A 23,133-nucleotide genomic window follows, 5' to 3' on the forward strand; every position below is an offset into this window, starting at 1 on the left:
CCCCCCCCCCCCACCCCCCCCCCCCCCCACCCCCCCCCCCCCCCACCCCCCCCCCCCCCCACCCCCCCCCCCCCCCACCCCCCCCCCCCCCCACCCCCCCCCCCCCCCACCCCCCCCCCCCCCCACCCCCCCCCCCCCCCACCCCCCCCCCCCCCCCCCCCCCCCCCCCCCCACCTCCCCGCCCCCCCACCCCCCCGCCCTCAACCCCCCCCCCCCCCCACCCCCCCCCCCCCCCCCCCCCCCCCCCCCCCCCCCCCCCCCCCCACCACCACCCCCCCCCCCTACCCCCTCTCCCCCCCCCCCCCCCGCCCCCCCCCCCCCCTCTCCCCCCACCATCCCCCCCCACCCCAACCCCCCTCCCCCCCACGCCCCCCCCCCCTCACCCCTCCCCCCCCCCCCCCCCTCCCCCACCCCCCCCCCCCCCCCCCCGGCCCCCCCCCCACTTTGGCACTCCAGATGTTATGGACTACAATTCCCATCAGCCCCTACAATTTGCCATGCTGGCAGGGGCTGATGGGAATTGTAGTCCATAACATCTGGAGTGCCAAAGGTTCGCCACCACGGGCCTATGCAGATGAGCTCTGGGTGCTGGCGAGCAGGGTGCCCACCCAGGCAGAGGATATCAAGGCTCAATATTTCTGCCCTGGCCTGAACCTGGTGATATTGCAGTCGGCCCTCATGCAAGGCAGCCCCCAAACCTTAAAGGGATGGGTGAGGTTGGCTGCAGAAATCGAAAACCGCATCCAGATGGTGAAGCTGCGGCAGGGATGGTACCGATGAAATAGCATTTTGCCCCCTAGTGCATGTATTTATTTATTTATTGGACTTATATTGCAGCATAAAATATTTTAGAATACATGCTTCAGCCCTCCTGTCCCCCCCGCCCCACTGCTGAGTAAGCACTTTAGCTCCTTGTTCCAGGAAGAGCCGTCTTCACATCCTGAGGGCCAAACCTGGTCAAGGAGGCCTCTTCCCTGTGTTCAAATGACACTTCCCCGAGGGTTGCCAACTCCAGCTTGGAAGTTCCTGGAAGGTGTGGTTGGGGGGGGACTTCAGCTGAGATGTGATGCTGCAAGAGTCCACCTTCTCTAGCAGCCATTTTCTTGGGGGGGGGGGGAAGAGATCTCTGTCTTCTGGAGACCATTTGCAAATCTGGGTGCTCTCCAGAACAGCCCCCCCCCCCATCCACACACCCTACACTGGAGGCTGGCAGCCCTGCACTGCCTCTGTGTAATATACTCTCCAACTTCCTACCTGACAGCGTGTTATCCTTTTTTCTTTTCTTTTTGCATGTTCACATTCCCTGAAGCCTCCTTATGAAACAAAAGAAATTCCTGTACAACTTCAAGAACCTGCGCTGGGCCAAAGGTCGTCACGAAACGTACCTCTGCTACGTGGTAAAGCGGCGGAATAGCGCATCCTCCTGCTCCCTGGATTTTGGCTACCTGCGCAACAAGGTACAGAACATGAGTAAGACTGGACAGTTCCCTGCTGCCCATTCATCAGCCCCCAGCAGGTGTGGGAAGACTTGGCAGCCTTTCCCATAATTTTACCCACCTACATCAGCCTCTGTTCTTCCAGTGTAGGGGAGTGGTTAAGAAGAAGAGGAGGAGGAGGAGTTTGGATTGATATCCTCCCTTTCTCTCCTGTAGGAGACTCAAAGGGGCTGACAATCTCCTTGCCCTTCCCCCCTCACAACAAACACCCTGTGAGGTGGGTGGGGCTGAGAGAGCTCTGAAGAAGGTCACCCAGCTGGCGTGTGCGGGAGTGCACAGGCAAATCTGAATTCCCCAGACAAGCCTCCACAGCTCAAGCAGCAGAGCGGAATCAAACCTGGTTCCTCCAGATTAGAGTACACCTGCTCTTAACCACCACGCCACTGCTGCTCCACTAAGATCTGGTGAACCAGGTTTGCTTCCCCATTCCTCCACATGGGCTTAAGCTAGCCACAGATCTCTTGGGACTCAGCCACATCTATCTCACAAGGTGTCTGTTACAGGGAGGAAGGGAAGGAGTTTGTAAGGCACTTCAGGGCCCTTATTGTTGAGAAAGCAGGGTATAAACCCAAACTCTTCTTCCTCTACATGAAGCCTGCTGGGTGACCTTGGCCCAGTCACCATCTCTCTGGACTCTCTCAGCTCCACCTGCCTCACAAGGTGTCTGTTGTGGGGAGAGGAAGGGGAGGGCAGCTTGTCAGCCACCTTGAGACTCCTTTTAGTTGAGAAAAGTGTGGTATAAATCCAAACTCTCCTATTCTCTTCTTCTCTTAGTGACGGGTCTGCCATTTATTTATGAACACTTTTCAGCCCATTACAGTCATATTTGCCTGGGGAGATCAGAAGGGAGAGTTGAGAATAGGACTATTCCCCGCTAGGATTGCCAGTCTCCAGGTAGTGCCAAGGGATCTCCTGGCATAGGTGTAGGTACCACAGGGCGGGAAGGGGGGCACTGCCCCCTGGGCTCATGTCATTGTTTCACGTGGGGGGCAGCGGAAAGTAGCCCCCTACACCCCTGCCAGGCCCGGCAGAAGCTTTTCAGCCAACTGCTCTTTTTTAGCTGGCTGCTCTTTGCACCACGAGGGGCAGGACACTGCGGGAGGCGCCCCCACGTCCCCCCCCCCAGGCCCAGAAGAAGCTTCTCAGCTGGCTGAAAAGAGCAGCCAGCGGCTCATTGCAGCCGGCTGGACTAAGGAAAGGGGGCGGGGCAGCAGGGGGGCGCAGGGCAGGGGCAGGCGCCATTTCGCCCCTGCTTCCATCCCCCCCCCACCATGCCCCTGTCTCCGGGTATTACAATGAATCTTCGGACGACAGAGGTTGATTCCCCCTGGTCAACTTATTGCATGATACTCACATTAAAAGACCACGGTTTAAGCAAAGACTCCCCACTGCTCAAGTGCCAAGCACAGGTTCACCCCGGTTCTGGCACTCGCTCTCCCCCCCCTTCGCCCGTGGTTTTTGGAAACCTGCATGGAAGTGCAGCTTTAAAAAAAAAAGTGCCTAAAGCCAGTTCGGTGGGGAAGTTCAGGGGACAGAGTAGGTTTGTTTTTCCCACTATAGAGAGTGATGTGTAGCCTTCCAGCCAATCCAAGCGCAGCGGGCTGTGCACAAAGTGCGCACAGCCCTTTTTTGTTGTTCTGCGTCGGCCGTGGCTACGTAGCTTCTGTGCCAACTGTGTTAACTGTAAACTGTGTAAACTGCACAACGAAGCTGCACAGGTGAAGAGTTGGAATGGTGAAGGCGCACATCTACGTACCGTGTTTCCCCGAATATAAGAAAGTGTCTTATATTAATTTTTGCTCCCAAAGATGCGCTATGTCTTTTTTTCAGGGGATGTCTTATTTTTCTGTGTTCTGTTCGTCGGGCATGCTTCCAAACAAAAACTTTGCTATGTCTTACTTTCGGGGGATGCCTTCTATTTCGCACTTCAGCAAAACCTCTACTATGTCTTATTTTTCGGCTATGTCTTATATTAGGGGAAACAGGGTAGCAGCACGCGAAAAACAAGACAAGAGTGGAGTATCATTCCTACTCCAACACAACAGCCAATCAGAAGAAAGCTGCTCAAACACGTAGGTGGGGAAATTCTACCTGTGCATCTACATAGCAACGTAGCTGCATGAAAAAAAAAGTTTTAAAAAAGGTTCCTGCCCCAACGCAACACAAAAGGCCAACCAGGACGAGGAAGGACAGACCTGCTGAGCAGATTGCATGTTTGTGGGCAGTGTCACATTGCTTGAAACCACAATAGGCACTGAGGTCTTCACTAGACACCCGCTGCAATGGGGAGGGAGAAACCACAATGAAAAAGGTGCTGTTTCTTTTGGGACTGGGGTGTATCTGGCCTAATTTCTCAGTGGGAAATCCACCAGAGAGGAATTCCTCTGGAAAAATGGCTACTTTGGAAGGTAGACTGTATGGCTTTATACCTCATGGATGTTCCTCCTTCCCCAAACTCTACCTTCCCTAGGCTCCACACCCAGGTATTTCCAAACCTGGAGCTGGCAACCCTATTCCTTGGGCCAGTGCAGCCCAGTCTTCAGGGAGTTGGGATGCCAATGTGGAAAGTAGACCCCTCTGACATGACTGCCCCATTTTCTCCCCCCCAGGCATGCACCTGGGGGTGCAACGTGCAAACCCCCCCCCCCCAGTCCCCTGGTATCTCCGCCTCTGCTCATTTCTCCAGACTTTGGAAACCAAGCATGGTTGGTCCTCATGTTCTTGGATGGGAGGCTTCCAAATACATCCAGGATTGCTCTCCAGGCAACCACCTCTAGTTGTCTCTGCCCTGATGTGAATCACCCAGGCTTCCCCCCTCTTCTCAGCTCTCAGAAGCTAAGCAGGGTTAGGACTTGGGTGGGAGACCACCAAGGAAGTCCACAACCACTGTGCAGGGGAAGGCAAGGGCAAACCACCTCCATCCCTTTCCTGTCAACTCTCAGAAGCTAAGCAGGGCTGCCCCAGTTAGTGTTTTGCTGGGAGGCCGCCAAGAAGGTGCAGGGTTGCTATACAGAGGCAGGAAATGGCAAGGCAGCTCTGCTCTTTTCTTGCCTTGAAAACCCTGTGGCGTCACCAGAGGTCAGCTGTGCCTTGATGACATTTTCGACCACCGCCGTGACCGAGTGGGCCCCTCCATTTTCTGCTCTTCTGCATATTTTACCAGTTATCCAGACCTCTTCTCAACACTCCCATCTAAAGGTGAGAGCCAAGAGGCGCCACCCTCGGGCGGCCAAGGAGCTGCCGGTTGGAAAGGCCCCTTCCCTTGTCCCACTCCTTTCACAGAAGAACGAGCGTCCCGGGCTTCTTTCCAACTCTGGGTTTCCAGCTTGGACGGGGCCTCCAAGCGGGGCTTGGCGATTTCACAGAATTACAACTGATTGCCAAACGACACAGGTTAGTCCCACTGAAGAAAAGGTCAGTTTAGTTAGGACAAACTCTATGGCCTTATACCTTCATGAGGCCCCTCCCCTCCCCAACCCTCACACACACACACACTCGGCTCCACTTCCCCACATCTTCAGAATTTCCCAACCTGGAACTGGCAACTTTACATCTGACAGGTGTCGGGAACTGGAAGGCAGGAGAGCAACCCACCTGTCGCGCTTCATGGGCAGCCTGCATGTCACTGTCCAAGAAATGCTTTCATTCTGCCGAGTGCTGTGCTTGTTTGTCAACTCAGGTCTATAAGCAAGGGGGTTCCCAGAGCCTTTTCTCTTTCATCGTGCCATACTACTTGACCCACAGCTTCGCATCTGGGCTCTAACTGAGAACCAGCGTGGTGTAGTGGTTAAGAGTAGGTGGATTCTAATCTGGAGAGCCAGGGTTGATTCCCCACTCCCCCACCCGAGCAGCAGACTCTTGTTTGGAGAACCAGATTTGTTTCCCTACTCCTCTATATAAAGTCTCTCAGAACTTTCTCAACCTCACCAACCTGATTGTGGGGAGGGGAAAGGAAGGAGTTTGTCAGCCGCCTTACAGGAGCCGCCTTACAGGAGAGAGGGAAAGGTGGAGTGTCAATCCAAACTCTTCTTTTTTTTAATTGTCCACCTGTGTGATGTCCTACCTCCACTCTTCAGTCAGGTTGCCATGTGGAAGTGCTCTTCCTACGGTACATCTCCGCTTGGGAGCTGGATCCACAACGCTGTTATCGGATCACCTGGTTCACCTCGTGGAGCCCCTGTTACGACTGCGCCCGCCACGTGGCCGACTTCTTGCATGCCTATCCAAACCTCACTCTGCGCATCTTCGCTGCCCGCCTCTACTTCTGCGAGGACCGCAACGCAGAACCCGAAGGCCTGCGGCGACTCCACCGTGCGGGAGTGCAAATCGCCATCATGACCTTCAAAGGTGAGACAGAGTGGGCAGACTGAGAAGAAGGAATCAGTTATGGGGTATAGGTAGTATTTGGGGAACTGTTCTTCCTGCTGCCAGAATACTAGGACCCAGGGGATCCAATGAAGTAGATTCAGGATGAACAAAGGTAAATACTACTTTACACAACAAGTGATTAAAACAGGAGTGTCATACATGTGGCTCGGCAGCCGGATCCAGCCCCTTGAGGGGATTTATCAGGCCCGTGAGCCAGCTGAGGCAACCCCCTCCCTCTAGGCCAATCTGGCTGCTCACCAGGCCATATCAGAAGTGAGGGGAGGGATTGCTTCAGCTGGCTCTCAGGTCAGATCAACCCCTTCAAGATTACCACCTCACACCAGTCCCCCCCCCCACACACACACACACTCTCCGTGCTATTCTGGGACCAGTCAAGGCAGCCAACCCGCCCAAATCACATTTATGTCCTTGTAACAAATGAATTTGACCCTGGATTAAAATGTGGAATTTGTTGCCAGAGAATGTAGTGACAGCCGATGGCACTGATGGCTTTAAAAGGTTCTTGGAGCTCAGGTGTGCCAGTGGCTACTAGCCTTGCTGCCTAAAGACAGCCTCCAATATCAGAGGCAGTCAGGAGGCAACATCAGGGGAAGACCTCGACCCAGGTGCCCTGTGGTTGGGCCTCCAGAGGAAACGGTTGGCTGCGGTGGGACGGGATGCTGGATGAGAGGGGCCCTCACTGCTCTGACTCCGCAGGGCTCTCAGGTTTTTATATTTACACCACTCCCCCTTGTCGCTCCATAGAGATGCACGAAGTCTAATTCTACGAGGAGATCCTAGAATCTCAAATGGGATTCTCAATCTCATCTCCACACCATAATTTGTAGCATTGTTTTGTGGCTATTAAGCCAGTATAAAAGTGATACGTGTTTGCTGTGTGGCCAAACTGAGTCAGAATCCTCCCCGTCCTTCTCCTCAGATTATTTCTACTGCTGGAACACTTTTGTGGAGAACCGTCAGAAAACCTTCAAGGCTTGGGAAGGGCTTCATCAAAATTCTGTGCGTCTTGCCAGAAAGCTTCGTCGTATCCTTCTGGTGAGGAAATATCCCCCACTGCTTCCTAGATGGGATCGTTGTCTCCCTTGCACTTCTCCGTCCTCTTTCTCCTTCCATGTTGCTCTTCTGTGTCTCTTCTAACATCTTCTCCTCTCCCATTTCTCAGACTGACCTCAGACTGACCCCATTTTATAATTGTTCTCAGCCCCCCCTGACCCCTTCTGCACTTCCCCCTCTTCTCTTGGTTGATGATGGCCATTTACCCACTGAGAAATTAAAGCTGGATACAACCAGGTTTCAGAAGAATCGGCCCCTTTTCATCGCGGTTTCACCTGCCCCACTGCAGCGTGTGTGATGAGGACATAGATGTGCAGCACTCCCCGCGATCGCGTGATCGAATGCTTGATCTGCTCAGCGGCTCTTTCTTCCTCGTCCTGATTCGGCTGTTGTGCTGTGTTGGGGCGGGAATTTTTTTAAAACTTTTTTTTTTGCAGCTACGTCACCACGCACATGCATAGATAGAATGGTAGCTGTTTTTCATGCTAAGCTACGTTTATGTGCGGCTCCGGCACTATTTACCCACGCAGCTGCGCTGGCATGAAGGTCTAATTTTAGTTTACAGTTGGCACAGAAATCATGTTCCACGCAGCCACGTTTCAACGTAGCATCCGCCGGCACGAAACAAAAAAAAGGGTTGCACATCCTTCACACATGGTGCACTGCGCTTTGATTGGTTGGAAGGCTCCACATCACTCCCAACAGTGGGAAAACAAACCTGCATTCAACCCCTGAACCTGCCCACCGACCGGGCTTCAGTGCATGTTTTTTAAAAAGGTGCACTTCCATGCAGATTCTTTACAAAACGTGATGAGAGGGAGAGGGAGAGCCAGAAACGGGGCGAATCCATGTTCGGCAGTTAAGCAGTGGGGAGTTCTTGCTCAAACCTTGACATTTCGCATGAGTATCACGCGATTAATTGACCGTGGGGAATCGACCAAGGTCTTCTCTAGTCTGTTTCGGTTCCTGCTGTTCTCTACCTTTTCATCCTTTTCTCCTGTGACCTCTTTGTTTTCGTGCTCCTCAGTAATTTTTTCTCTACATAGCTTGACCACCCTTTTCCTTCTTTCACAGCCGCTTTACGAAGTTGATGACCTGCGAGAAGCTTTCCAAATCCTTGGACTTTAAAGGTTGGGAGTGGGCGGCGGCGGCAGCAGCAGCAGCAGCAGCAGCATTCTGGGAACAAGAACCCTGTGGGAAATGCCCTTCCATCTCTACTGCCCTGAACTGTATCCTGGAAAAATCAGCCTTTTTACAAAACACGAGCAGGACCCTTCATTGGCATACCGTTTGGGTTCTCCGCTCTGTCCTTGGCCAAGGGAAGCCAGCTGTAGGTCCCTCAGCTAGGAGAAAAATAATCCAATCTGAAATTCAGAACTTTAGGAGGGCAGACATTCTGTTGATTACAGATCCGTTGCAGCATTCCATTCAAGGTTCTAGATATCATATCAAATGGCCTTGGGCCCATATCTCTTGCAGGATAGCCTTTCCTGCTACATTTGGCTTGCAAGGACTCCGCTCATCTGAGCAAAGTCTTCTGATTGGCAACTACCCATTCACATGCATCATTCACGGGGTCTCCTACACTGTGAGAATGATCTGCCAGAGGCAATCACTCACCCCACCCCCCACTTTTCTCATTTTGCAAAATGTACAAAACCAAGTTGTTTTTGAGATAGTTCTTGTAGCAGGAGCAGAAGTCCAGCAGCATTATTTTCTAAGGCTTTCACAGCCGGAATAACCAGAGTGTTGGGGGTTTTCCGGATTGTATGGCCGTGTTCCAGTACCTACTGGAACACATCCAAACAACCCGGAAAACCCCCAACAGTCTAGCGTTATTTTGTTTTACTAGGAAATCTTTGCTTTTCTGTTCTGATGTTGTTAGAAATCCTTACTTAGAAATCCACTTACTGATTTACTGTTTTGGGTTTTTTTTGTATCACACTTGTAATCTGATGAGTCCTGGTGGGAAAGGGAGACTACAAATGAAGACGAGGACAATAATATTAATAAAACACAGATTTTATATGAGCCAGCATGTGTAGTGGTTAAGGTGTGAGACTAGGATCTGGGAAACGTGGGACCTTGCAGCATGACCTTGGACCAGTCACATGCTCTCAGCCGCCCTCGGCCCTGGCAAATATTTGGATGGGGGACCTCTGTCGAATAGCAGGGGCCTGATGCAGAGGCAGCCAATGGCAAACCACCTCCTCTTGGAAGCCTTGTCACCATAAGTCACCAAAAGTCAGCTGAGATTTGAGGGCAAAAAGGAACATTAAATCCCAAACCACTGGTGAAACCTTGTGCACGCTTTTCAGATCCATTGTCATTGGGTGGACTGAGCACCCCTAGTTTGGACAGCCTTGTATTGATCTGCAGTCATTTTGCAATAACTTCATTATGCCCTGGGGGTTCTTGCTACATCCACGTTGTATGTGAGTTGTGATAATTGCAGCAAATACACTCTAGTCCCGAAGAGTATCAATCTACATCAAAGGGATAGAGTCAGCATGATAGAGGAAAGGTGACAAATTCCTAAGTCCCTATCTAGCCACTAGCTCGCTAGTAAAAAAAAACCCTCTGTAGGATGAGGCAGGAAACAGTGTAAAGTCCCTTTCTTCTAGCACGGTGGACACTCCGCCTCCTCAGAAAGTGAAAAAGCTGTGGTTGGGTGCCAGGATTTTGTAGTGATTAGGTTTGGTAACCTCCAGTTGGTGGATGGGATGACAACGGATCTGCAGGCAACAGAGATTAATATAGCCGGAGAAGATGGCTGCGTTGGAAGATGGACTCCATGGCATCATATATCAATGAAGCCCCTCCCCTCCTCAACCCCAACCCCTTAGGCTTCACCCCCCCCCCCAAAAAAAAATCCAGGTATTTGTCACCCCAATGTAGTAATTAGGATGTTAACCTTTGGAGCAGGCAGAGAAAACAGAAAGGTGTTATTGGCTCAAGGGGTAGAGCACCAGTGGAAAAACCGCTAGAGAAAAGTGGTAAAAACTGTGCTGCCAGACGGGGTTCAGAGGAAAATTATGAACAGGGCTGCAAGTTCTGGATTGGGGAACTCTTGGAGATTTGGGAGGTGAAGACTGGGGAGGATGAGCTTTGGGGAGGAGAGAAATCTCAGCAGGGCACCATGTCACAGATCTCACCCGCCAACGCAGCCATTTTCTCCCATTGCAGAATGGATGTCTGTTGTCTGGAGATCAGCTGTGATCCCTGGAGATACCCAGGCTTCACTGGAGGTTGGTGTGTCTAAGACGGGACACCCATGACAACAGTGGGCCAAAGGAGGGACACCCCTTCTTAGAAGAACAGCGATAATAGCAAGATTATGAGGCTAGAACTGTGAGGCCTGTCAGCAGAAGATCAGGCCCCAGCAATGGTCCTGCTACCCAGGACCTGCTTCTCCAGAACTAACGCCATCAAAGTGGACTCGGAATCCTGTGCTATCTCAGCAGCAAACAGAAGAACGGCTGTCTGAAATAAGACACTGTAGGTCCCGGACCAATTCCCTTTGGCTAGTGAATGACCAGAGTCATTCAAAATGGTCGCCCTTCTCTATATATGTAGGGCTGTCCTTAAATAGAATCCAGAAACTATAATTGGTACAGAATGAAAAAATAATAATGGCTGGAGTGGATAATAGGAATCATATTGGTCTAGTCTTACTCCAAATTTGCTTCTGGGTCGAGTACATAGAATTGGTATTGATCTACAAAGCACTATGGAGTTTGGGCCCACCATATTTTAAGGACTACCTATACTGAGATGAACAGATCTGACCATTTCTACCATCTCTCAGAGCCTTGCTTCAGTCCATCAGGGTTGGGGGTCCCCGTGGATCAGGCTCCACTGCAGCACCTTGGGGTGGAGGGCGTCCTTGAAGGGTTGCACAAGGACCATGTCGGGCCAGCCCATAGGCTGGCTAGTCAGCGGAATTCCACAGCGAAGTCGCTGACCGAACGGTTCCCCTGTCAAAGTCGCTGAAGTGCAGCTCGGGCCTTCTGCTCCACCAGGGTGTCTTCGAACCTGGGGTGTAGGGCAAGGAGGAATTGTTTGAGGTCGTGGATCTCCAGCATGTCCTCTTCCACCAGACCGACCCACTCTCTCAAAAACACTTGGCAGGCACCCAGAAACCTGTCAGTGGGCACCGTGGCTCCCACGCTGGGTCTACAGCCTCATGCCGGATTGCAACTGCCAAATGAGAATTCCCACTGCCACTTTGGGATAGACATTGTGATGAGCATCTCAGTATTTTGATCCCACCCGTTCATCCGGATTATCCACAGCTAACTATATACTAACCGTTGAACCAGACTGACTTGCAAAAGCTGGGAATCTCACCAAAACTGCTGTGTATAGGGCAAAATTCATGAGCCGGGGAGGGGGGCAACTGGCCCTTTAATTGTTACACCGGGAAGTCTCCCAGCGCAAGGCCTTTGTGGTGGGCAGGAGAGACCCACCTAAGACCCAGCAGTTCCACTCAGCTCAGAGAAACCAACACGGCTGGGCAGGTTTGAAGGTGGATCCTGGGGAAACAGTGAGGCCAGTGGAGATGTCATGGCTCTCTACAACTTCCAGGTATGAGACCTGCACACCCTCAAGCAGGGACTCTCAGGCACGGTGCCCACCAGCACCTTTCCTGATGCCCACCGAAGTGGAGTCAGATGAAACTTGGGGTGCTCAAAAATTTAGGGACCCCGATCCACGGACTCTCCAGGACCGAGTCTCCCTTTCTGACATGCAAGCTCCGTCAGCTGCTAGAAGTTCTTTTCTTCTTTACATTTACTTCAAGGTTCAGCTGCTTCAGCCACGACAACACATCAAATGAGTCTTAGGCTACAAGTAGAAAGTCAGCTGACGGTGTAAGAAGCCAGAAAGGTTGGAACAGCCAGTATTGTTTGTGGCCGGGCGCATCATTAGCAACTAAAAATGTATGAGAAGTCTTTTTGGAAAACATAAACTTTTTGGAAAAGTTATATACATAGTAAACATCTATGGGAAACATAAACAATTACTTATTACAAAGAAATATACACATTGCAAGGTAGCTTTGTGGCCTTGCACTGCATTAAGCCTGTCAGAGAGAAACCAGCTAACTAGCTCTCTGTTTTGGGGGGCTTCAGGCGACAAAGAGAGAAGCACCTGTGCAGGTGGAGAATAACCCTCATTTATCTGAAGAAGAACATGAGATGTGCATTCGGGTTCCAGCTTTTTAGATTTGTGGCGGGTTTCCATCTCAGTCAGTTCTTTCGTAAATCTCTCATTCATGTTTCATTGTGAATAACTGGATCTAGGGCGTTGTTGTGGCCACCTTGCCTCTGAAGGAGCCAGGCGCAGGCGCAGGAGGTGCTACTGGAACAGGGTCACGCAGCCCAGGAAACCCACATCCTGCCCGGTGGCTCCGGCCGGCCTCGGAAGCCTTCAGCGGGACAACCACCAGCTCCGCCTGTCTCTTGACGTATTCACGTGTCCTGTGTGTACGTGCAGATGTTCTCCAGATGTTTCCACGCATTTTTAAAACTTGCGAGAGGCTGTTTGGGCCCCTCCCCCCCCTGCTGCTGCTGCTGCTGCTGCTGCGCTTTTCCCCGGCCGCCCTTTCCGGCCCTGGGGGGCATCGCTGCCTTCAGCGGCCTCCCTGCACGACCGGCGCCGGAGTCCCGCTCTTCGGGCTGAGGGGCCGCCCCGACACCCGCGGGAACTCCGCTCTTCTCTCCAACGCGGGAGCTCCGGCTCCGGCCCCTCCCGCGCAAATCCCGGGCGCCCTTTGGCCGGGGGGCGGGGCGGGGCGGGGCCGGGGCCGGGCCGGGGGGGCGGGGCGCCTGGCGCTTCTCGGAGATTCGCCACATGTTGTCCTCGAGCGTCTTCAAAGCCCCGCCCCCCGCCCGAAGGACCCCGCCTTCCCCCGCGCGCCTTGGGGCGGGGCGGGGCGGGGCGGGGCGGGGCGGGGCCAGGCGAGGGCCTCCCGGGGGCCTCCGCGCTCCGACTCTGCCCATGTGCAGAGACGCCCCTGCCTGCCTGCCTGCCTGCCAGCAGACGCCCGGCCGGAGGAGCAGGAGGGGCCGGGGCGGGGCGGGGCGAGATGGGGCGGGGCGGGCGCGGGGCGCTGGCGGTGGTGGCGCCGCTGCTGCTGCTGCTGCTGCTGTCGTGGGCCCTGCAGGCCGCCCGCCCTCCGCCGCCGCCGCCGCCTCAGGACGCCGAGCTGACCTTCCTGCTGCCGGCCGGGCGCCGCGAGTGCTTCTTCCAGGCCGCGCCGCCCAACGGCTCCCTCGAGCTCGAGTACCAGGTGAGGCCGCGCGGGCGGAGGGCCGGAGGGAGCCCGGGGCGCTGGCCGGCCTACGCGCGAAGCTGGTGGCGGGGAGTCGCCCGGGCTCCTCGGGGGGGGGGGAGGGGGAGGGCTGCCAACCTCCAGCTGCGGCCGGGAGGCCCTCCGTTATTTTCATGTCATTGACATCCCCCGCTGTTGACTTCTGTGGTTCTCCGCTTCTCCCTTTTATCCTTACAACACCCCTGTGAGGTAGGTCAGGCGGAGAGTCTGGGACTCCTGGAGGCCGGCACCTGGGGAGGGATGCCACTGTGCCCATCCTCTCAAGAGGCCGTTTTCTGCAGGGATCGCAGCTGGAGAGGACGGGCGTCACGGCATCCCTCCCCAGGTGCCAACCTCCAGGAATCCCCCCCCCCCCCGGCCGCCGGATTTGCATCCCTTTGCAGTGGAGCGCAAGGCTTGCCAGGTGGCCTCGGCAGGGGCGGGGCTTGGGGTCTCCCAGGCCCACAGCCTGGTGCCCCCCCCCCACTGGGAGCGTCTCGGGCAGGGGCCTCTCTAGCGGGTGAAGCCACGCAGCAGCCTCCTTGCAAAGGCATCCTGGCGGTGCCCCAGAAAGGGCTTCTGCTCTCCCGGGTGCCAGAGGTGGGCCGTGACTCACAGAAAGGAGCTCCTGTCAAGGCAAACACGGGGGCCAGACTTCAAGGGGCCTCCTGCAGACTCTGCTCTCGTCTCAGTGGCCCAGGCTGGCCCCCGCTTGCCAGACCCCAGAAGCTCAGCACGGTCAGCCATGCTCAATCCGCCATTGAGAAGCCACTAAAAAAGTCCAGGGTTGCCGTGCAGACAACTGACAACCTCTGAATGTCCCGTCTGGCCTGATCTTGTCTGATCTCGAAAGCTAAGTATGGTCGTCGTTGGTTAGTACTTGGATGGGAGGCCAGCAAGAAAGTCCAGGGTTGCTGTGCAGAGGCAAGCAGTGGCAGACCACCTGTCCACGTCTCTTGCCTTGAAAACCCCAGGAAGGGTCGCCATGAGTCTACTGCAACTTGATGGCATTTTCCACAGCCACATTAGACGCCAGCGTTATTTGGCTATGAGAGACCAATGCGGCTGGGCTTCTGCCCCCATTTCCTGCAAAGCCAACCCATCTGGAAGCAGCCTTCTCCCTCAACTGTCCTCTATTGCATCCTGTAGATTATCGGTGGAGCTGGGCTGGATGTCGATTTCTCTTTGGAGAGCCCGTCTGGAGTTCTGCTGGTGGATGAGCACCGGAAATCAGATGGACTGCACACGTGAGTGGAGCTCTTTTGTTAAGAACATACATAAGAACATAAGAACAAAACAGCTGGATCAGACCAGAGTCCATCTAGTCCAGCTCTCTGCCACTCGCAATGGCCCACCAGGTGCACTTGGGAGCTCACGTGCAGGTTGTGGAAGCAATGGCCTTCTGCTGCTGTTGCTCCCGATCACCTGGTCTGTTAAGGCATTTGCAATCTCAGATCAAAGAGGATCAAGATTGGTAGCCATAGATCGACTTCTCCTCCATCAATCTGTCCAAGCCCTTTTTAAAGCTATCCAGGTGAGTGGCCATCACCCCCTCCTGTGGCAGCATATTCCAAACACCAATCACACGTTGCGTGAAGAAGTGTTTCCTTTTATTAGTTCTAATTCTTCCCCCCAGCATTTTCAGTGAATGCCCCCTGGTTCTAGTATTGTGAGAAAGAGAGAAAAATTTCTCTCTGTCAACATTTTCTACCCCATGCATAATTTTATAGACTTCAATCATAGACGTCTCCTCTCCAAACTAAAGAGTCCCAAACGCTGCAGCCTCTCCTCATAAGGAAGGTGCTCCAGTCCCTCAATCATCCTCGTTGCCCTTCTCTGCAGTTTTTCTATCTCTTCTATATCCTTTTTGAGATGTGGCGACCAGAACTGAACACAGTTCTCCAAGTGCGGTCGCACCACTGCTTTATATAAGGGCATGACAATCTTTGCAGTTTTATTCTCAATTCCTTTCCTAATTATCCCCAGCATAGAGTTTGCCTTTTTCACAGCTGCCATGCATTGAGTTGACATTTCCATGGAACTATCAACTAAGACGCCTAAATCCCTTTCCTGGTCTGTGACTTACTGACCCCTGTAGCCTGTATGTGAAGTTTGGATTTTTTGCCCCTATGCGCATCACTTTACATTTTGCTACATTGAACTGCATTTGCCATTTCTTAGCCCACTCACCTAATTTATCAAGGTCTGCTTGGAGCTCTTCGCAATCCTTTGTGGTTCTCACCACCCTACATAATTTGGTATCATCTGCAAACTTGGCCACCACACTACCCACCCCTACTTCCAGGTCATTTATGAATAGGTTAAAGAGCACCGGTCCCAAAACGGATCCTTGGGGGACACCACTCCCTACATCTCTCCATTGTGAGAACTTCCCATTTACACCCACTCTTTGCTTCCTGTTTCTCAACCAGTTTTGAATCCATAGGAGGACTTCCCCTCTTATTCCTGCCCAAACTGGCAGGCAGGGTCGCGATGGAGTCATGTCAGAGTGCTGGCCCTGATTTATTTTATTAATGTATTTATGAAGTAAATTAGCGGGGGAAAGGATTAAACCCCAAAATTTAAAATGACAACTCACCACTAGTAAACTTAACCAAAAGCAGTCCTAAATAAAATCTGACTTGCGCTGCCTCCTGAAGACTGAAAGTGAGAGGGCCAGGTGTATTTTCCTGTGGAGCGAGTTCCATAATCATGGGGTGGCCACTGAAAAGACCCTATTGTGTAAACCAGCAAACAAGCTTCTTTGATTGGTTGGACAGTTGGGAGGGCCTTTCACTGTGGTGTCAGTTCCTGAGCCAGAACATTTGGGAAAAGATGGTCCTTTTCACATCCTATTCCCAAGCCATGTAGCGCTTTAAAGGGCACAATTAACCGGGCTCAGGAATGGATTGGTAGCCATTGAAATTGCATTAATTTTGGAGTCTTGTGGTCCTGATAGCTGGCCCCAATCCTTGCAACACTGGAGAGTGATATACCTGTCCCGACACTGCTTTCGGAGGAAATCACTAAACTAGATATAGGCCTTCTTTGGCTCACACTCTGAGGCATGTTTAATTAGTTCTGCTCCTATCTTGCTGTTAAATTGGCCAACAGCCTTCCATGGTAGGCAGCCAAGAGTGTGGGATGTGGTTCCAGACAGACCGCCTGGTGTAGTGATTAAGACCAGGGGGACACTAATCTGGTGAACTGTGTTTGAATCCCCCTCTACTCCAAATGAGCAGCAGACTCTTATCTGGTGAACTGGATTTGTTTTCCTGCTCCTCCAACATGAAGTCTGCTGGGTGACGTTGGGCCAGTCTCAGTTCTTCAGAACCCTCTGAACCCCGCCTCCCTCAGGTGGCTGTTGTGAAAAGGAAAAGGAGTTTGTAAATCTCCTGTGAGGAGAGAAAGGTGGGGGATTAATCCAAACTCTTCTGCTTCTCCCGGCTCATCACTGGGCAGCTGGAGACTGGGCCAGGGAAAGAGGGCGAGGTTCCCATCTGGATCACTGGTTTAAAGGCAACCCAAAAGCACTGGAAGACATCCTTCGTTCATGCAGCATGTGGCAAAACAGCTTGAGAAAAGCAGTCCTATGGAGGGAACCACTTTGAACAGCGATGCAGCTGAAATAGGGAAAGACGGTATAAACTGGGGGCCTTGCTGTGGTGCCTGGGAATCCAAGTGTTTGGAGAAAATGGGCAAGGCCGGCAAGGATTCACCACTGGCTATTTGATCAGCTGTGCAGATATTTAAAAGGCCTGCTTCAGCAGCAGCCACCCCCATAGCACAAGGGTCTTCACTGGGCACCCAACACTAAACTGCTGTAGCCACTTTGTGGCTGGCTGGTGGCAGCCGTCTTGTGGCTGTGCCCATCCCACTGTGTCAGAATTCCAAAGATGCCTCCAGTCTCAAAAAAGTTGTAGACCCCTGATTTTTAATTATATTATTGGGGACCTTACATAGAAAGACAAATCAGAAACAAAAGTGGGATCATACAGGGAGAGCTGGCGTGGGCGTGGCAGAAGGGGAAGACTCGTGTTTTTCTCATCTCAGCCTTGACTTTCCCTGCCTGCAGCATTGAGGCCACCGAGACGGGGGACTACAAGCTGTGCTTCGACAACTCCTTCAGCACCATCTCAGAGAAGCTCGTCTTCTTCGAATTGATCTTCGACAGCCCCCACGAGGATGAGGACTTGAATGGCTGGGCAGAAATGGCAGAACCAGAAGAGATGCTCGACATTAAGATAGAGGACATTAAGGTGGGCTATGGGGGCAGGAGGCGCTTTTCTAGCACTGGCTTGAGATGCAGAATCAGAGGGACGTCTCCAAACCCAAGACCAGGATAATAGGACTAGACCAGAGGTCTCCAGCCTTTTTGACTCTGGGGGCACAGAACTGTGACACAATGAGGGGGGCACAGCTGGCAGCAGCCACAAAGCTACAGCGCACTCACAGGGTGTGTGCACTGGGCGCACACCGGGGGGCGCGGAAAATCACCCCAGGCCCTTCCTCCTTTCCCCTCCCCCCTGCGGCGCACCCCCCCCCACGGCGCCCCTTCACCCCCCTTCCCACACTTGCCTTAGTTCCTTTCCTTTTCCAGAACTTTTTCAGGCTGCAAAAGCCCTGTTTGCAGTAAAAACGGCCTGTGGAACTACAGTTCCCAGGAGACCTTGGGGCTCACAAGGTCTCCTGGGAAGTATAGTTTCCATCAGGCCGTTTTTACTGAGAACAGGCCTTTTGCAGCCTGAAAAAGTTCTGAAAAAGGAAAGGAGCTAAGGTAAGTGTGGGAAGCGGGGAAGGGGGGTTGCTGGGGGGGGGGAGCTTTCCCTGCCTATCAGGTCCTTCCCAACCCACCCCCATCTGTCTTACTCCCCAGACTTTGCAAACCACTGATTGGCCACAAATTAAGCCTCCAGCCACAGGGCAAGTACTGAGTTTGGTCTGACTTTGCTAATGGTCTGAGAAATGGCTTCACCCCAAACATTTGCCACGTGGGCCTTGTTGGGAGTGTGAAATCATTTAAGCGAGGACAGGAGCATGGTGCTGCAGGGCCCACTGGGGATGCACTCGGGCAGTTCAGGTCTGAGCCACCATTTCCCGGCCTTTGTGGCAGGACCCAAATTTAAGCCGCTGGAAACGGGTGACCAGCTGATTCTCCCAAATGGCTTTCCGCAGCCCTCTTGTGCCTTCTGTGGGTCACGAGTGTGTGTGAGGATCCTTGGTAGGATTAGAGAGAGTAATAGAGAAAGAGAAAACAGTCAGAGGCTGGAGCGTAGCCTCTGTGAAAGGATGGGCGTGGCCAAAGAGGTCATGAGGCAGGAGCACCGTCGTGCTTGTCCGTGTCTTGGTGTTTGTCAGATTCTGAAGAACATTTGTTCAGCCACTGTAGAAAAGGGAATTCGGTGAAGTAGCTGAGTGCCAACGTCATAGTCTCTCAGGCTGGCCCTGTGCCAAGTAAACTCAGACTTGGAATTTGGACTGAAAAGGTTGGGGACTGCTGGACTGGTGGCTCTGCAAGATGGGCAGGGCTGGGGCAGCGTTTGTTGCATTGGCGGTCTGCCTTTTTTGCCAAAGCACAAATTAAAGGGCAACGTAGTGAAAATCACCTGATGTTTTCCACACAGCTGTTGTGGCCATCAAACTCGCCCACACCTTCCCAGCGCTGTTGGGTAGGGGCCCCCAGCTGTGAGGACCAACATGGCCGCTGCGTGGCTCATTGTGACGAATTGAGTACACCTGTGGAACGCCCAAGGGATCACGCCTCCAGCGGTGTTTTGAGTCAAACGAATTGGCCTTTAACAGGGCCGTGTTGCAGTCTTCACCACTGTGGAAACGTCGTAGTGAGCCAAAACATGGTTGGGCTTATTCATTCACACGTTCACCCTGACGTACGACTAAAACCTCGCAAATGCCTCAAAGCTTTCCGATCCTCTCTGATAAACTCTACAAAAATGTATTGAAGGCGTTTTGGTGTCTCAGCTACCAAGCATTTGCATGTGTGAATTGATGTGTGAACTAACCAGACCTCTTTCCTTGGCCACAAGCCAACGTTGACTTGTGCACGTAAGAGCTCTGATCGTGCTCCTTCCTGCCTTGTGCTGATCCAGGCAGCTGACAAATGGTGGCTCAGACCTTTTAAAAGATGGTTAAAAAACACCTAAGATCACAATTAGGACGGCTAATAAATGAAACCTAAAGTAGTTGAATGCAGTCCTAAAATAAAATGGTCTTCAGCTGCCTCATGAAGATCCAAATGAGCGGGGCAGGCTGGGAAGGCAGTTCCTTCCGGAATCATGGGGCTGCCACAAAAAGGGCCCTTTCCTGTCTGCTCACCAGACAAGCCAGTGTGAAGTAGTGGTTAAGAGTAGGTGAACTCTAACCTGGTGAACCAGGTTCGATTCTCCACTCCTCCACTTGAGCAGGGGAGGGGACTCTTATCTGGTGAACTGGATTTGTTGTCTCGCTCCTACATTTCTGCTGGGTGTCAGATTCCCCATTCAAACAATCACTTGATGAGTTCAAGGTTTTTACTGAAGACGTTTCAGGAACATAGAAAGAGAGTTCTGGCAAAAAACTGTGCCAAACTCTCGATAATATGAGTGTGTGGTCCCCACCCCCACATGAGAAGCAGACAGTTCACATCGTCCGGCCTGGAGTCTCGTCTCAGCCACAGAACTCCAAGGCCCCAGCTAGAAGTGATAAAACAGCACCTGCGAAAGCGAATCTCCACAACCCCCGCCCCCGCCCCATCATGACACTGGGTGACCTTGGGCTGATCACAGTTCTTTGAAACAGGGAGTGTGGGGAGAAGAAAAGAAAGGAGTTTGTAAGCTGCATTGAGGCTCCTTTCGGGAGAAAAAAGTGGGGTGTAAATCCAGACTCCTTCTCTTCTAAGGTGGTCAGGAGGTGCCTCTCTGTGATCTTAATTCCCAGGAAAGAAACGTCTGCGAGAGAAAGATCATGAGGCAGAAAGGGAGCATCTGGCCCCCAAACCTCACCTCGTGTTCTTGATACTGTTCTCATTATTTTAACCTTCCACATTTTTTATGGCCTGCGAGAACCAGTGGAATTTTGTGAGGGTGGGGGGGGAGAGAGAGCACTACCCTCAAGAATACTCCCACAGGAGTTGCCGCCAAATATTAAAATGGCTGCCACAGGAAACAGAACCAACACTGTCCTTAACTGTGCAGCTGTCATTTGGCTCAGGGTGCCAGTAATAACCTCTGCCTGACAGTGGCTCCCCTCACAAGTGTTGATGGGCCCAGTTGCTTCCATGGGCACTATACTGGGGACTGCAACCATATGGTATTATAGTACAATGTAGGTTTCTAATTCTGGCCAGATTGCCTCTGTGTCCGCCTCTCTTCTGGCTCACCTGCCAGTGTGATGCTCCCTGCCTAAAACAGATGGTCTCTGAGCAGTCTTCATTCTGTCATCCTAGGAGTCAATTGACACTGTGAAGAGCCGCCTGGAAAGAAGCATTCAGATGCAGGCGCTGCTGAGAGCCTTTGAGGCCCGTGATCGCAACCTGCAGGAGAGCAACCTCAGCAGGGTCAACTTCTGGTCTGTCATCAACCTCAGCATGCTGCTGCTGGTGTCGTTCCTCCAGGTGTACCTGTTGAAAAGCCTCTTTGAGGATAAGAGGCGGAGCTGGATGTAGCAAGCAGATGGGCTGGTCCTCCTACACAGGCCAGGAATCCTGACCACGTTCAACCCTCATGTTCTGGGCTGTTTGAAGGCTGCTTCTGTCCCCCCCCCAGTCTCTCTGCCCCGAAGGTCACAAAGGAGAGATTGGGGTGGAGGAGAAAATAAGACACTTCTGCGGTGCTGGCAAAAAGCTGAGAAACCAACTGGATAACCAGGCAGCTGCCAGGAAGCGCCAGCAGGCGTTGATTTCTGTGCCTTGGACATTTCAATGACGCTGCTGTTCCCAGGGGGTAGGTTTGGACTACAGCTGTGGACACTGATTATCCCTTAGACCTAATCTTGGACTCTCTGTATCCATGTGCCTTAGTGGGATTTTCCGATCTGGACCTGCCTGTTTTCTCCTGAAATGATTCTTGCCCCAAGAAAAGTCAACATCTTGCACTGAAGCAAGACAGCAGCTAGGGGAGGGGTCCTTCTCTTTGGCTTTCTTGATAGCCATGTTTCACCAGGGAGAGCTACCTGCGGGGTAGGCGCAACTGCCTCTGATTCATGACATCTGTTGTCAGAGGGGTTTTCAGCTCTCTGAGCTTGGGGAAAGCTGGCGTGTGAAGCTTGCATCCTTTCAAACCAGAGCTGCTTTCCAGCAGGAGACTGTGTCAAAACTCGGCTCCTTTGTCTTCGCAAGACCTGCCTCTTTCAGTGTTATGGAGCAAGAAAATTTGGATTCCTGTTTGTGTGCTCACAGACTGTAGATGTCCATTGGGGAAGCTGTCTGGTTAAATCTATTAAATAATTTTTTGTATGCTGATCAAAACCCGAAGCTCTGTTTTGGACCTAGCAGAACTTGAATACATCGTGTCATCTGAGCTCAGCCACAGCTAATGATTTTAGATGCAGTCCAGCCCTAATAATTTGTAAACAGCCATGTATTGGAACCCCCTTTCCACTGCCTCTTGGCAGATCCTTGTCCCCCTAGCTAGCCAAGACAAAGCCTTGACTTGGAAAGCCCTGGCTAGTCCGAGCTTGTCAGCCCTGGCTTGCACTTGGGTGGGTGGGAGACCACCAAGGAAGTCCAAAAATGGTACTCAGAAGCACGTAAACCACCCGTAAGTCTCTTGAAAGCCAGTGTGGTGATTAAGAGCAGGTGGACTTTAATCCAGACAACTGAGCAGTGGACTCTTGTCTCTTGAACTGAATTTTTTCCCCTGCTCCTACACGAGAAGCCTGTTGGGTGACCTTGGGCTAGTCACAGTTCTCTCAGAACTCTCAGCCCCGCCTCCCTTACAAGGTGGCTGTTGTGGGGAGTGGAAGGAGTTTGTCAGCCCCTTTGAGTCTCCTTACTGGATAGAAGGAGGGGGTATAAATCCAACCTTCTCCTCTTCTTGCCTTGACAATCCTGTTGGGTTGCCATAACTCAGCTGCAACTTGATGGCAGAAAAAGGACAACATGGTCTTGAGTAGGAGGAATGGGAAAGCAAAAGGTCAGCACTCTTTTGGCACTTGGGAAGAATCACGCAGGATGCCAGGGGGTGGATCCAAGTCCTGCTCTCTCAGCTCCTGCCTGCAGAGATCAGGTGGATGGGAACCAGAGATGGGGCTTTTCTAGCCACGGCACCTTGCCTGTGTAACGCCCTTGTGGCTCACAGCCCCTGCTTTGGGGCCACAGCACTTCACTTTACACCCAGGCCTGTAATCAGTGTTCCCTCTTTTAAAGCTATTTTAAAGTCTACTTTAGTGGCGCAGTGGCGTAGGAGGTTAAGAGCTCATGTATCTAATCTGGAGGAACCGGGTTTGATTCCTATCTCTGCCGCCTGAGCTGTGGAGGCTTATCTGGGGAATTCAGATTAGCCTGTACACTCCCACACACGCCAGCTGGGTGACCTTGGGCTAGTCACAGCTTCTCGGAGCTCTCTCAGCCCCACCTACCTCACAGGGTGTTTGTTGTGAGGGGGGAAGGGCAAGGAGATTGTAAGCCCCTTTTTGAGTCTCCTGCAGGAGAGAAAGGGAGGATATAAATCCAAACTCTTCTTCTTCAACCCAGAGGGCTGTTTTATAGATACAAGGCCAGGCTGCTTAATGCTGTTTTAACGTCTCCCCCCACCCCTTTTAAAATAATTTTATGGTGATCTTACCATTGTTTTTATTTTGTGAACCACTTGAGCAGGTCTCCGGAGATGAGGCATTCGGTCTAAATAAACTAGTGGGCCCGGCCACGTGTTGCTGTGGCTCAGTCTG

At 52.5% G+C, this 23,133-nt stretch overlaps 1 protein-coding gene across 1 annotated transcript; it reads left to right on the plus strand.

The window, feature by feature from the left end:
• Positions 1-12,884: 12,884 nt before the first annotated feature.
• TMED1 (transmembrane p24 trafficking protein 1) lies at positions 12,885-21,712 on the plus strand. The gene is made up of 4 exons (XM_048503769.1): positions 12,885-13,230; positions 14,401-14,498; positions 17,327-17,510; positions 20,693-21,712. The coding sequence occupies exons 1-4, from the start codon at positions 13,027-13,029 to the stop codon at positions 20,909-20,911; spliced, it is 705 nt and encodes a 234-aa protein (XP_048359726.1). The 5' UTR covers positions 12,885-13,026; the 3' UTR covers positions 20,912-21,712.
• Positions 21,713-23,133: the final 1,421 nt, after the last annotated feature.

The sequence above is a fragment of the Sphaerodactylus townsendi genome, linkage group LG07, assembly GCF_021028975.2.
Source record: "Sphaerodactylus townsendi isolate TG3544 linkage group LG07, MPM_Stown_v2.3, whole genome shotgun sequence".
NCBI classification, from domain to species: domain Eukaryota; kingdom Metazoa; phylum Chordata; class Lepidosauria; order Squamata; family Sphaerodactylidae; genus Sphaerodactylus; species Sphaerodactylus townsendi.